This window comes from Clarias gariepinus, chromosome 15 (genome assembly GCF_024256425.1).
Source record: "Clarias gariepinus isolate MV-2021 ecotype Netherlands chromosome 15, CGAR_prim_01v2, whole genome shotgun sequence".
Taxonomy (NCBI): Eukaryota; Metazoa; Chordata; class Actinopteri; order Siluriformes; family Clariidae; genus Clarias; species Clarias gariepinus.
The window spans coordinates 31,850,530-31,865,000 of NC_071114.1; the positions used below are offsets into that span (position 1 = coordinate 31,850,530).

A 14,471-nucleotide genomic window follows, 5' to 3' on the forward strand; every position below is an offset into this window, starting at 1 on the left:
TTTCAATAACATGCATTGAGTCTGTTACAGCATTGTGAAGGAATTTTGGCCCACTCATCTTTGCCGAATTGTTGTAATTCAGGTTAATTGGAGGGTTTTTGAGCATGAATCACCTTTTTAAGGTCAAGCTACAGCATCTCAATTGGATTCAGGTCAGCACTTTGACTAGGACACTCCAAAGTCTTCATTTTGTTTTTCTTTAACCATTCAGAAGTGGACTTGCTGGTGTGCTTTGATCAGAATTCATGGTTCCATTTATCACAGCAAGCCTTCCAGGTCCTGAAGCAGCGAAACAGCCCCAGACCATCACACTATCACCACCATATTTTACTGTTGGTATGATGTTCTTTGTCTGAAACATGGTGTTACTTTTACGCCACACATAATGTGACACACACCTTCCAAAACGTTCATCTTTTGTCTCATCAGTCCACAGAGTATTTTCCCAAAAGTCTTGGGGATCATCAAGATGTTTTCTGGCAAAACTGAGACGAGCCTTTCTGTTCTTTTTGCTCAGCAGTGGTTTTTGTCTTGGAACTCATGCAAACCATTTTTGCCTCCAGTCTCTTTCTTATGGTCATGAACACTCAGCTTTAATGAGGCAAGTGAGGCCTGCAGTTCTTTGGATGTTATTGTGGGATCTTTTGTGACCTCTTGGATGAGTTGTTGGATTTGTTTTTTAATTTCTTTGGATCTCAGCATGATGTCTAGCTTTTGAGAATCTTTTGGTCTACTTCACTTTGTCAGGCAGGTCCTATTTAAGTTATTTATTTTTCAGGCCTGGGTGTGGCTAGAGAAATTGAACACAGGTGTGATAAACCAGTTTTCCCTTAATAATAAAAACTGCATGATGTGTTTACTTGTGTTATCTTTGACTAATATTTAATTAGTTTTGATGAAAATTAAAGTGTGGCAAACATGCAAAGAAATCAGTAAAGGGGCAAACACTTTTTTCACACCACTTTACAGTATATTCAAAGTCCTTCTCAATTTTGTTCACCTGTTTTAATAGGAAGTTCAGATGAAGAGATGTCTCTGGTCGTTGAGGACTCTGGCGAGTCACACACAACAAAAGGTAAGCTGTTCAATGTTTTCTCTAGTGACTTATGAGTGGGTTTTTGCACAAATGAAGGCTTGTGACAGCATCCCATCAGTCTTTGAGAAAAATCAACAAACTGTCGTGACCTAACAACCATCTAGTGTGTCCTAGCAGTCCCTTAGTGCATGTGACCAGATACTAGATACAGTATGCTAAAGCAACCACCTAGGACAGCATGGCGAAACACAGAAATCTTCAGTCTAGCAACTAAAACTGACTAATAGTAGTGCTACAACACTTTGCATTTACTTCTGCTATTGCTGTTAATCCTGGTTCTAGTCTACTGTAAACCTCATCTCCATTGATACTTCTGCACCTTCCACCAATATTTCTGCTGCTGTCTCTATTCGTGGTATTGACTCTTTTGCTCTAAAATATGTCTGGTGGTGCTATTATAGGTCATTCAATTAGTTGTTCAAGTTTTGTGTGCTGTACTTGAAATGTTGTGATTTTTAGCCTTATTACAGAACATGTAACTACACAAAAATCTTGTGTTCCTCCTTTTTAAGAACATTAAATGACTGTCTCCTTTTTCTCAGAGTCATCACAAACCAAAAGAAGGAAGTGGACCAAAGAAGAAATCCAGGCAGTGGAGAAGACACTTATGGACTACATCAGCTCTGGGAAAGTTCCTCGGAAAGCCCAGTGTCTCGAATGCATTAAAACTTCACCAATAGCACTTAAAGGGAGGAGTTGGGAGGGGGTGAAATTTTACGTGAAAAACCGCATTGATGCTTTAAAGCGAGATTCTGTGAAAATAAGGTAAGCGTTGACATTTCTCCACTGTTGGTGGTGTCTAGTTTTTTTTCATCGTTACACTAGCTTAACCTGTGGTGCAGTGACCATGTGTACCTACACAATAATACTATGCTACACACTGCATGCGCTCCGAGTGTGCATGTACAGAATTGTACAATACTCGGCTACATGTGATGCAGTGAATTTTGTTTAAAGATATTTTGAATATTGGTCCAGGTATCAAACATACATAAGCAATGTGTATTTGGTTTGCGCTGCACTTGAGTACAATTTGAGGCAACTGTTCTTTGTTGGAGTATTTCCATTTTGTGTTACCTTTACTACAATTCAGGGGAAGATATTTTACTTTTATGGAATTTCTTTTACAGCATAATTTGCTGATTTTTTTTATTTACATTTTTTGGCAGATTATTTTGTAGATGTAGATTATTTAAAATCTATAATATAATGGAAATATAATTTTATATACAAATAATATATATAATATAAATATATAAACAAATAATATAATATTATATATATAAAATGCTGCTGTGTTATGGACTCACCCCCTGTCCCAAAATCTGCACTAAGAAAAATGCTATGCTTTTAAAATGAGCCTCAACAAATTCAGGAAGGTTTAAAAACTTATTGTTTTTTAATGAAGGTATTTCACATTTGTATGTACTCTTGTCATATATGTATGAATACATTGATACACAATTGTTGGTGGACCAAATAAAATAAACGATGATAAATATACATCCACTGTCGTACATGTACTATAGCACAAGGCTGGAGGCATGTATATGTTTGTAGATTGTATGTCTGTCCATTTCTTGTGAATGCAATACCTCAGTAATCCTTTGAGGGAATTTGTTCAAATTTGGCAAAGAGTCTTTTGGATGCACTGATTTTAAACTAAGTCTGGACAAAAATGTATGTAAACTGCAACTTGAGTCAGACAGCAAGTATAGTTTTTATTTAAAACTCTCATTACACTGGAAATTAATTTACATTTATATTATACAGTGCAATCGTATTAGAGGTTGTAATCTGTAATTGTAGTAATGCAGTTGTAATCAATGCATTGCTATAAAAAAAGCAATAATTTTTTTATAGTCCAAACTTATTACTTATTATTACTTAGGGTTGTAAATATATATATTAATAAATCTAATGTGGTAAAGAGGTAAATGTTTACCAACGCCACCCAGTGGATGCTTTTAATAAGACACAATAGCAAAGTCCCCACCGGTACAGAAAACCTGACAAAAACTGAACTTTATAAATTTAAGATATTTTGATACTAAAGTAGATTTTTGGGATTGCAAAAATTTGTAAGGTATAACCATGCCTTAATTATGCTGCTATTACATTTAGAAAACCATGGTCCCCATGTTTCACCACCTAGTCTGGAAGTCCTCATGTTGTAGGAAAAACAAGTATGTGTGTGTGTGTGAGAGAGGGATCAATTTCAGCGTTATCTCCACAGCTCCATGACCCAGTGCTCATGGTCACCAAACAGAAACTTTACACTCAAGTCCCGAGTGTCTCCGCCGTCTCAGCGCTCACGTCCGCGTTACAGCACCAGCAGGGGGCGTCGTCCCGCCTGAGAGGGGCGTTGTCACGACACACACACACACACACACACACACACACCTGTCTCTCTCTCGTTAGGGGTTAATTGACTTACAGGACGATCACACGTTTCTTAAATGTAGCATTGTGTGTGTGTGTGTGTGTGTGTGTGTGTGTGTGTGTGTGTGTGTGTGTGTGTGTGTGTGTGTAAGTGTGTGTGTGTGCGCGCGCATAGTGGTGAGTCTTTGCTGCTCGTCTCTCGGCATCACTTAAAATAAAAACTCAGTTTATTATTGTCAGGATCAGGAATGTGAGGTCAGACACACTGTCCCGTCATCTCTCTCTCTCTCACACTCTCACACACACACACACACACACACACACACACGCACACACACTCTCTCTCTCTTTCTCTCTCTCTCTCTCTGTTTTACACTGTAAAGGTCGTTGCTAGGTAACCTGCTGACGTCAGTGTGGCTCCAGAGGAAGGTTTTGTGTGTGAGTGAGCGCGTGTGTGAGCGCGTGTGTGAGCGTGTGAGTGAGCGCGTGTGTGCGAGCGTGCGAGTGCGCGAGTGAGCGAGTGCGCGAGAGTGTGTCGGAGTGAGCGTGTGAGTGAGAGTGTGTGAGTTTCCCCCGTGTTCTCCGGTTTTCTCCCACAGTCTAAAGACCTGCCGATTAGGATAACTGTCGTTCCCAAATTGCTCGTTGTGTGTGAGTGTGTGTGTGTGTGTGTGTGTGTGAGCCCTGTGATGGATTGGCACTCTGCCCAGGGTGTACCCCACCCCATGCCCCAAGTCTCCTGGGATAGGCTCCGCCCCCTGCAACCCTGAATACAGGATAAAGCCGTATAGACGGTGAGTGAGTGAGTACACAGGCAGTAAAAACCTGTGTGTGTGTGTGTGTGTGTGTGTGTGTGTTTTAGAGACAGAGAAAAGAACAACTGGAGCTTTGTTAAAAATGCAAATTGCTGGTCATTTTCTGTCGAGTTATAAACACACCTCCATATATTTCCATTGTATTGTTAGCGTACACACACACACACACACACACACACACACAGAAAACAACACACTGAGCTAAAATAGTTGTTAAAGCTGTATTCAGTGTGAAAGTCTGTAGTTTTATATAAATATGTATTTAATATTCTCTGTTACTGAGAGTAAAGATCAGACTTTATATACTAAATCATTTCTCATATTTTTTCTCTAATGTGTGTGTGTGAGTGTGTGTATGTGTGTGAGTGTGTGTATGTGTGAGAGTGTGTGTGTGTGTGTCTGAGTGAGTGAGTGTGTGCGAGTTTAACGCGTTTATTAATCTGTTTATGATCAGTGGATGAGCGCCGTACACGGCTCAGTGAATTAGCCGTTACTATGGAAACCATAACGTATGAGAGCGAGTGTGTTAGCATAAACCTGCGCTACTGTCAGTGCTGCTGTTATAGAGAATTAATCAACACCATCCGGCCAATCAGAGCGCAGGACTCATCAGGTCGTGTTTAACTGATGCGAGTGAGTTTATTATTAAATGTAAATTTACTTGTTAAAACAGTAAATAAATAGAAACAGGAAGTAAAGCCCTGAAACATGGCAGTGTGTGTAAACTGTGTGTGTTACAGGTGAAACCTGGAGTGCAATGTTAAAATTACGTTCGGGACTTTTAATTTTGTAATAAAAAAAATAAAAAGTTCTGAATAACCCTAATGATGAAGTGTGTGTGCGCACTAGTCGTGGTCCGGCGGCGTTCGGCTTCCTGCTGGTTTTGTTCTCGCTAAAGCGGTACCGAGCTCTGCGGGGTGATAATGGATCCAGAGACTCTTGGGGATCGAGTGGAAAGTATTCTTTTGCGTTCCTCAGATGCTTGAGTGTTTCAGAGACACAGTTTGCATTGTGCAAATCGACACCACATGTATGAGCTCACTGCCGAGGGAAGATAAAGAGTCATTTGCGTGTGGAAAAGGCTGCAGGGGAGAAAATAGAAATGCTGATATTTACACAGCGTTCATTAGCAGATTGAACATGAGCAGGATTTCCTGTAAAAGATAGAAAGATCTCCTAAAATCTTCTGATGAATAAAACGGAGCTGTTTAAACCCGACTGTTAAATGTTGTGTGTGTGTGTGTGTGTGTGTGTGTAAATGTAACACGCTTCGACTTTAAACGTAGAGAGTAAAATGTCTGATCTTCTGCTTGGCAGGTTTACAGTTAGTTATAAGTAACGTGCTTCAGTAGTCGTCTGAGTAAATAGGTAATTATGTAACAACATTAACAGTCAGTTGTTATTTTAGGACATGAAGGTCGGCTGTTCTGGAAGAGTTCTTACAAGAACAGTATCGTGTCGAGTGCGTTTGTAAAACCCATCATGATGAAACTGTCTCTCATAAAGACCAAAACTGAGCTCTGCTCCAGAGGAGAAGTTCAAATCAGGGTGTACAAACTTTTGAGCGTTAGTTAATATCAATCAGTTTTATTTAATATGAAGAAATCAGACTTTTGCACAGAACTGTGTATAAAATAATTTGAGAAAGTTATAGACTTAGAAACGTGCGTCTGTCAGTTCGTCCCTTTAATCTGGAACCCGACAGTGTGACCATAAATCAGTCCTCTGTCTAACTGTGGGCTCGGAGCTTCAATTTGGAACCCTGTACAACAGGAAATGCTTTTTTTAATTCTTTTTTTTAACCCTCACTCAGATTTAAACTCTCAGAAACCATTCTGTAATAACCACCTCTGTGACGAGCGCTGCTGTAATAATAATATATATAAATACCGGATGTGTGGCCACTTCATTTGTGTGGAATTTAATTCCACAAACTAACAATTTAATTCGATCAAAAACACCTGTGGACATTTATTCAGTCATTTTTTTATGATGCATGCACGAACAGGCAAACAAAAATTTCTAACCCTAATCCTATACATAGTGAAACCTTGGATTGCGAGTAACGCGGTTTGCGAATGTTCTGCAAGGCGAGCAAAGATTTTTAATAAAGTTTGACTTGGAAAACGAACAAGTCTTGGTTTACGAGTACCGAGTATCATGTATCACGCATGCAGTTCTTGTTTTGACGTTGAGCGTCACGTGATCACAACTGAGCCAACAGTTTTTCTCTCTCTTGTGCTGCGGAATTGTGGGTAATCATCTCCCCTGCTGGGTCTTACTGGTATCATCAACATCCGTGCACGTGTGTACTGTTTACTATAACACTGTGACGTGTGTGTGTGTGTGTGTGTAAAACATATTTTTTTTTTTGTGTACAGTGAGGTCAATAAGTATTGGATCACCCTGTGATTTTGTAAGTTCTTTTACTTAGAAATCATGGAGGATCTACAGTTTTCAGCATAGGTGCATTTCTACTGTGAGAGACAGAATCTAAAAAGAAAAATCCGGAAATTACATTGTACAATTTTTACACAATTTATTTGTGAATTTCTGTGTCAAATAAGTATTTGATCACTTGAGTCAAAGATTTTACTATTACACACACACACACACGCTGTAATGATATAATCCCAATCCTAGCAAGAAAATTAATTTGTTAATTTCTAAAAATATATATATATCTTTTATAATTAAATAATGTGGAAAAAATAAAATTTGCCAAATGTACATTAAGACTAGACTTTTAAATTCTAAGAGCTTCACTTCACATTCGGTAATCAATCATAATTTAGAATAAACCGTTTATGTAGTTTTTAATATCCCTGAAAGATGAATCTGTGCATGATGTAGCACAAATTATTCTCATTTAATTATGATCTCTTTATTGTGACGTGTTCGTGGAGGTTAAGTGACGAAGCTGAAGTGTTATAGGGGTCAGAACGACCACGAAATCCTCATCGATATTATTCCTGGACTGAAATGTGCAAAGTAAACAGTAAAAAGCAGACAGGAAAGACCTAGAGTAAACAGGAAGGGGAGCGAGAGAGAGAGAGAGAGTTTTCACGTCGTCCTGCCGGAGTCCATTTAGAAAAGCGGCTCGGTATGTCTCACACTCCTGTGAAGCGCTCTGGACATCATCAGCCCGGCTTTGGAAAATTTTAAATGTATTTTAAATATGTAGATGTAAAATGTAATGAAAATTTAAATGACCTACTCTTTTGCAAAATTAAAAAAAAAAAAAAAAATTTTTTTTTTTTTTTTTTTAAAGTACAAAATTAAAAGCAGCTGAAATTTATCAGACTTTCTGGAGCGAGATGAGAAGCGGAGTAACAGAGTAATAAAGCAGGTCAAGTTAAGAGTTTTCCACATGAAGAGTTCAGGACTAGAAGCGCGAGGCGAGGCCCGTTCAGGTCGCTCACATCTACGACTCGCGCGACGTGTAGCCCCGGGCCGCTGCAGTCTGAACCGCGCCATTGTGGGAAAAAGTTCATCATTGACGTAAAAGCGCCGACCTTCTCTCGGCTCGGGGCGTTTTTGTTGTTCTTGCAAACACGTGTTTGTCATTAGGTGTCGTGGAGCGAAGCCAAAGCCCCGCCCCCCCCCGGGACCGACACGTCGTTGGGGGAGGGGGAGGGGGGTATTAGGAGGAACTCTTCAGCCCTGCGTTGCTCCAGTGGCACGTTAGGCTGTTATTTATTTATTTATTTATTTATTTAAGGGATTTTATTTATCAGCCGTGTGATGTTTCTGAAAGGGGGGGAGGGGGGGAGGGGGGGCCTGGCATTTGTGTCCAACCAACAGCACAACCCACAACTCCAGCGGCTCAGATTACACACACACACACACACACACACACACACACACACACACACACACTATGGAAAATCCTGAGGCCTGAGGTCAGCAAGCGGGAGACTGACAGAGAGACAGAGCGGGGGTGTGTGTGTGTGTGTGTGTGTGTGTGTGTGTGTGTGTGTGTGTGTGTGCGCGCGCTGGTTGGCTGTACCTGCGTCATCGTGGTGTGTTTGTGCTCGAGGCAGGTGATCAGGGGAACGCCACTTATAAATCACTAAAGCTGCTCACGCTTAGGGACAGTGTTTATGTGCTCACTACACACACTCATGTGTATACACACACACTTACATACACTCTCATATACACACTAATGGTGTGACACATTATCTGTGTTTGTCTGTCTGTGTGTGAAACTGTACGTGTTTAAATTTTTTAATTAAAATCCAAAGCAGGCGCGCGGTACACAGGAAGTCAGACTGTTCAGTTTCCTGCTGCTGATGATTTCAAAGTTTCAATGAGATTTGGGGATTCACAAGGTCACAGAGAGGTCAGAGACGTTTCCTAGACGTGGCATCAAAATCTATAATTAAACCCGGAACTGTTTATTTATTTATTTAATAACCGTGTAATTCCATACACGCAGGATGAGAGTAAAGTCCAAACGACTCTCTACACGGACACACACACACACACACACACACACACACACACACACACACACACTGAACCCTACAGAAGTGCATTTTCCTGCCCAATCAGAACGCAGCTAGTAAACAAACCACTTTAACTCATCGAGTTCAGAAACTTTCTTCCTGAGATTAGAAGAAACAGATCGAGTGAAGATTCGGCTCAATATCCGTCGTGTTTCTATCGCTATTCAAAATCTATAAAACAACTGAAATGGTTTAAAATGTTTTACACTTTAGGTGGGTGAGTGGTGACAGTGACGACCCTCTGGTCCGAATTCCTGAAAAATCCTGAAGATTTAATCTGCTTGAGTTAAAACCAGTTCATGTGTGATTGGTATCCCGCTCTCGCTCCGTCTCGCTCCGTCTCGGTCCTGTGATCAGCGTCCAGGAGGATCTGACCCGCTGCAGATGTTTACTGAAAATCAGACCTGAAGAAAAGCAGTTACAGGAGGAGACGGCACAAAATTAAACTAAACTAAATTATAATAATAACGACAGAAATCTCTATTTCTATCCTGTTGGTTGAAATCGTGGAGGTTCTACACACTCAATTAGATTTTAATAAAATAACAATTACAGCTTTAATACATCACATTTGCTGTTTAATCGCTTATTGATTTTTAATTGAATATATATATATATACACACACACACACACACACACACACACACACACGAGCTGAGTGTTAGTGGCCGGACTTTCCCACACTCACAGCAGCTGCACAGTGAGAGGAGTGTTAGACTGTACTGACGTCAGACAGCCGACACCCACGGAAAACACACACACACACGCACACACACACACACACACAGTTTTGCATTATGTCAGCATTGTACACACCCAGGCTGGATCTCGCTGTAACGCTGCAGATGTAAATTACAGAAATGTCTTAAATGAATCCAAACTCACAGTTTATAATCACACACTCGGTTATTTGATTTGGTGTGATGTGTGATTTGTTGTGTGTGTGTGTGTGAGTGTGTGTGTGTGTGTGTTGGACACGTGAGCTGGAGCTCTTCTTCACGTCATGTCGCTGTCTTTAATAAAAGTCGCTTGTGCTGAACATGAAATAATAAATTGTGATTTTTAGTTAAACATTATTCTGGTAGAAAATTCAATACTTATTAATTATTACAATTTAATTCACAAACTTTTCTATAGATTCCAAAATGGAATAAAATATAGAGAAGTTAGTGTTGATGACAGAAAAAGTGTGTGTCAGCACATGTCACATGATCTTCACAAATACACTCACCCTGTACACACACACACACACACACACACACACACACACTTATATGGTGTCGATGGTGTTGTTAGAGACTCAGCAGTGATGAACACAAGCATAACACTTTAATTAGTTTTGTAGTTGGTGTGTGTGTGTGTTTGTGTGTGTGTGTGTGTGTGTGTGTGTGTGTGTGTGTGTGTGTGTGAGAGAGAGATTGAGAGCGAGACTCTCGTGTTTTAATGCGAGTGATAAATGGTAAATGAGTTCATGGACTTGGAGCGTGATCCATCTCTCCACGTTCCTTCCTCTGTTCCTCCTCTCCTCCTGCTTCTCCGTCCGTCCCGGTTGCCATGGCGCCGTGCCGTGTTGTTCTCTGGACTCTGTCAGGCTGCCATGGTGAGGTTTATTTGTCCTTGTAAATGTGTGTGTAGGTGCTGCTGATGAACTGAGCCATGCAGATTAGCGTAGAGTTAGCATGATGTTAGCACGGCGTGTGTGTGACATTTACTGATCCTCTGGCTTTTGTTCCGCGTCAGGAGTTTCATCATCAGCGAGACCTCGCGACAAAACCCTCCTGCTCCAGAGGTTCCTTCTTCAGCAGCCTCGGGATGTTTCCATCTTCCATTACCAGGGACGAAGTTTATTTACACGCCGTCCCGCACACATCTGGATCCTGGAAAAAAAAATGGATTTAAACGTATAAATTACAGCAAACCTTCGAACCGACGGGGTTTAAACCTGGAACCTTGTGATCAGTAGTCCAACATCTTAACCACTGAGCTCTCTCTGTCAAAAAAATGCAGCGTTAAACTCAGGGATGTTCCGTTATAGTAAAATAATCAGTAACGGCGTCCCTCTGATATTTATGGTCTATATATATATATTACATTCTCTATAAGGGACGGCCCGGTGGATCCAGACTCCAAGTGCACAATATATTTTTTCTCCTCCTTACAAGATTTAAGATTTTTTTTATTGTATTTATTTTTATTTGTACAAATATATTAATTCTGTACAGTCTTGTATACAGTAGAATAGACTGGAGTGAAAAACTGTAGTGCAAAATATTTTGCGTTTATATATTTATACACATTACATATATATTATATACACACACACACACACAGTACTTTTGGTCTTTGTTAATGTTGAGAGAGTAAGAAGATGCGGGAGCGAGTGTTCGTAGCGTCGTTCGTGTGATAACAGGAACTCGATTCAGTTAAATTCACTTTCATGTCTGTAGCAGTTTAACGGTGTTTATCATCACGTAGCAGCTTTACAGAATTAAAAAATATAGAAATAAATTAGAGCAAGTGTAGACTATAAGTATCAGCTCTTGTTTGCACGGTTGCACATGACTTTTGTTTTCCATTTTCTTTATAGTTTGTACCGACTTTTGTTCATCTCCTCATGTGTGTATCACTCTGGACCAGGAGGGACGTTGTGTCGCGTCTCTGTGTACTGAACTCTACATGGCTGTGGTGACTCGACTTTCCTTTGATGAACAAGCAGAGCTAGCATATCACTGCACGTCAGACTGTGTGTGGTCGTGTTCATCATCACACAGAATTTAGGTTTAAACTGACTTGCAACTAAACATTGAAAAAAGCAGGAGTTTTGTGATTGTTTAATAAATACGAAGGTTGTAATTGATAAGAGTTAACACACACTGCGACATGCTGTTATGGGAAATTAATCAACTCGAGTTCAATTCAAATTGTATTTGTCACGTACACAACCACACACACAGCGTGAGACAGTGCGATGCTTCCACGGCCGTCCGTCACCTAAAATGGAAAGATAAGACGGAATGGGACGATCTCTCTGCATTAAAGGAGAAACTGCACTGAGAGAGATTAACATTGACTAATTTGGAGTAAAATGTAAAATTCTACTAGTTTCTGTATAAGTAAAGGCGTGTGGATCCAGACTTTTTTAGGAGTTCCAATAAAATAGGATTAAATATAAATGAAACAGGATATACGGTGTAGCTACACTCAGAAGCAGACAGTATATAATAAAGGACTGTAACACTAACACGTCATCCTGTAGCTGATTGTTTTCCTATAACGGCACGTCCCCGGGGTCAGTGCTGCGTTCTCGCTGCCGTGTCAGTAATTTGCAAGTTAAAACAAGGTCCATTTTCAGCTCTTCATGTTCAGCGTACACACTGGAATAAACCACCCTGTCTCCTGTTAGCCATGTAAGAGCGCGTAAAGCTTCATTAAACTCCACATTTCTTGCTTATAAAACTGTTATTATAAAATCATCACACACACACACACACACACACTGCTGCTGTACTGAATATCGGGGTCCCTGTAGTTAAACGTGTGCTGATGATCAGTATAACAGAACTCACACCTGTGTGATATTGCAGGTGAACATGTGATCTGTGTTTAATGTTTTGCTCGCTGCTTTAGCGTGTTATCAGCGGTGTGTGTGTGTGGAGATAGTGGTGTGTGACTTGACCCCTGTATGGCAAAGACAGATAAGGTGAAAATGCTCTTGTGCTTCACGATGACGCTGTTGCGGTCAGATTAGATCTGCGAGTGCTGCTGGTGACGTGTCGCTGTGGTTAGAGCGCGCTGCTTTTTTTCTGATTTCCTTTTTGTGCGATACTCAAAAAAAAAAAAAGTCTCACACACTCAGTCTCGCATCCTGACCTCCCCCCCCAAAACACACACACACACACACACACACACACACACACACACATATCTGTTGAGTATTTAAAACTTAACATAAACTGTCTACATTAAGTCTCTGCTTTTTGTCTCCTGCAGATGATCCTGTGGGACTGGGACCTGAAGCAGTGGTCCAAACCTCAGTACCAGGTCAGTTCTGATCCTCCACACACACACACAGCCAGGGTTGACTTCCTTGTACTCTTTTGTACTGTTTATCGAGAGCTTGCCATCCCTCTCTGTGTGTGTACTGCCACCTGCTGGATCGGAGAGGCTGAAATACAGCTGCACGATTCGGCTCCAATAAAAATCCACATTTTTCTCCATTTTCTCACATAATTCTCATTTTTTTGAATGTGTAAAAAAAACATTTGCTGTCTACACAGGACTTTCAACATTTAAAAAAAGAACAAAAAGTCATTTTTTCTTATTTTAGAACCTTAAAGTAAATAACTTTAAGCTATCGAACATGAATAGATTGTAAACAGTAATAAGTGAAAATAACTACAGCACTTCATCATCACTTGTGTTAGTTTATATCACTATTATTTTATCTGCGTGATGTAAATGTCACAGAGTTTGTCAGGGAGTTTGTACTACATGGTTTACAGTAAAGAATTTTTTGTTCCTAAAGCTTTTATTGCTCTCAGTCCTATAACACACTGCTAGTATAATCCTCTGAGGATTTCACTCTGTACTCTGAGTCTCAGCTTTAACTCACCAATACACTCACTCACATCATTATTAGAACTGTACGTGTGTGTGTGTGTGTGTGTGTGTGTGTGTGTGTACATTAGGGATAGGACTCGCCAATCACCTCCCGGTACAATATCGCACTACCTCAGTTTTGTTACATTTTTAAACATTAGTCTAAAATTGCATGTAATATAAATTGTATATAAAAACTATATATTTTTTATTAATTACATCTAGTAAGTAATAAGTAATTAAATGTAGCACGTTCTATACACTAAAACCCAAGTGCAGCATTTAAATGATACAAACTAACTTCAAATACAAGAATTTAACATTTAACTTTAAATCAAACACACAGCTACATTGTTACTGAGCAGCGCGACTCTCTGTCATCATTATTATAGTGAATCATTCAGTCCCACCACACAGGATGGAATGTGTGAATAGTGTGGAGTGCGCCACCTGTAGGATTATAAAGAAACCGCAGCGTTTAACTGCATTAGCACTTGTTTTTTTTTTTTTATATATATATTTTTATTGAAAAAAGGACAACAATACAGTACTTGCATTTACAGACGTACAATTTACCTTTCTTCATTTTTCTTTTTTTTTCTTTTTTTGGGAGGGTTTTTCCAATTTCCTCCCTAATTTAGTCGTGTCCAATTCCTCCCTGTCACTAGGGGGCTCCACATTAAGGCTACCACTACCACTCAGCCGGGAGGGCCGAAGACTATCACGTGTTTCCCTCCGAACCACGTGACGCCAGCTGACCGCATCTTTTCGAACTGCTCGCTCATGCACCGTTGGGGGCGGAGTCACACACTCGGAGGACAGCGCTATCCGCTCCTTCCGCGTGCGCGAGCTCACAGACGCCCCTGATTGGCTGTAGAGACGTGATTAATGTGGGGGGAACCTCTGATCCCTCCCCCCTGAGAGAGCTCGGCCAATCAGCTCTCTCTAGACCTCCAGCTGTGAGAGGAGAACAGCATCTTTACCACTGCGCCACTCGGAGGCCCTTTCTTTATTTTTCTAAATAAATATATTTATATATTATAAAAAAAACAACTGAACAAAAACAC

At 40.3% G+C, this 14,471-nt stretch overlaps 1 protein-coding gene across 3 annotated transcripts in view; it reads left to right on the top strand.

The window, feature by feature from the left end:
• pde3b (phosphodiesterase 3B) overlaps positions 1 to 14,471 on the top strand; it is an 84,376-nt gene that overhangs the window by 54,008 nt on the left and 15,897 nt on the right. For all 3 annotated transcript variants that reach the window (XM_053512498.1, XM_053512499.1, XM_053512500.1), the window contains exon 2: positions 12,796 to 12,846. In XM_053512498.1, the coding sequence (XP_053368473.1) occupies positions 12,796 to 12,846 (51 nt within the window). The remainder of the gene's footprint in view (positions 1 to 12,795; positions 12,847 to 14,471) is intronic.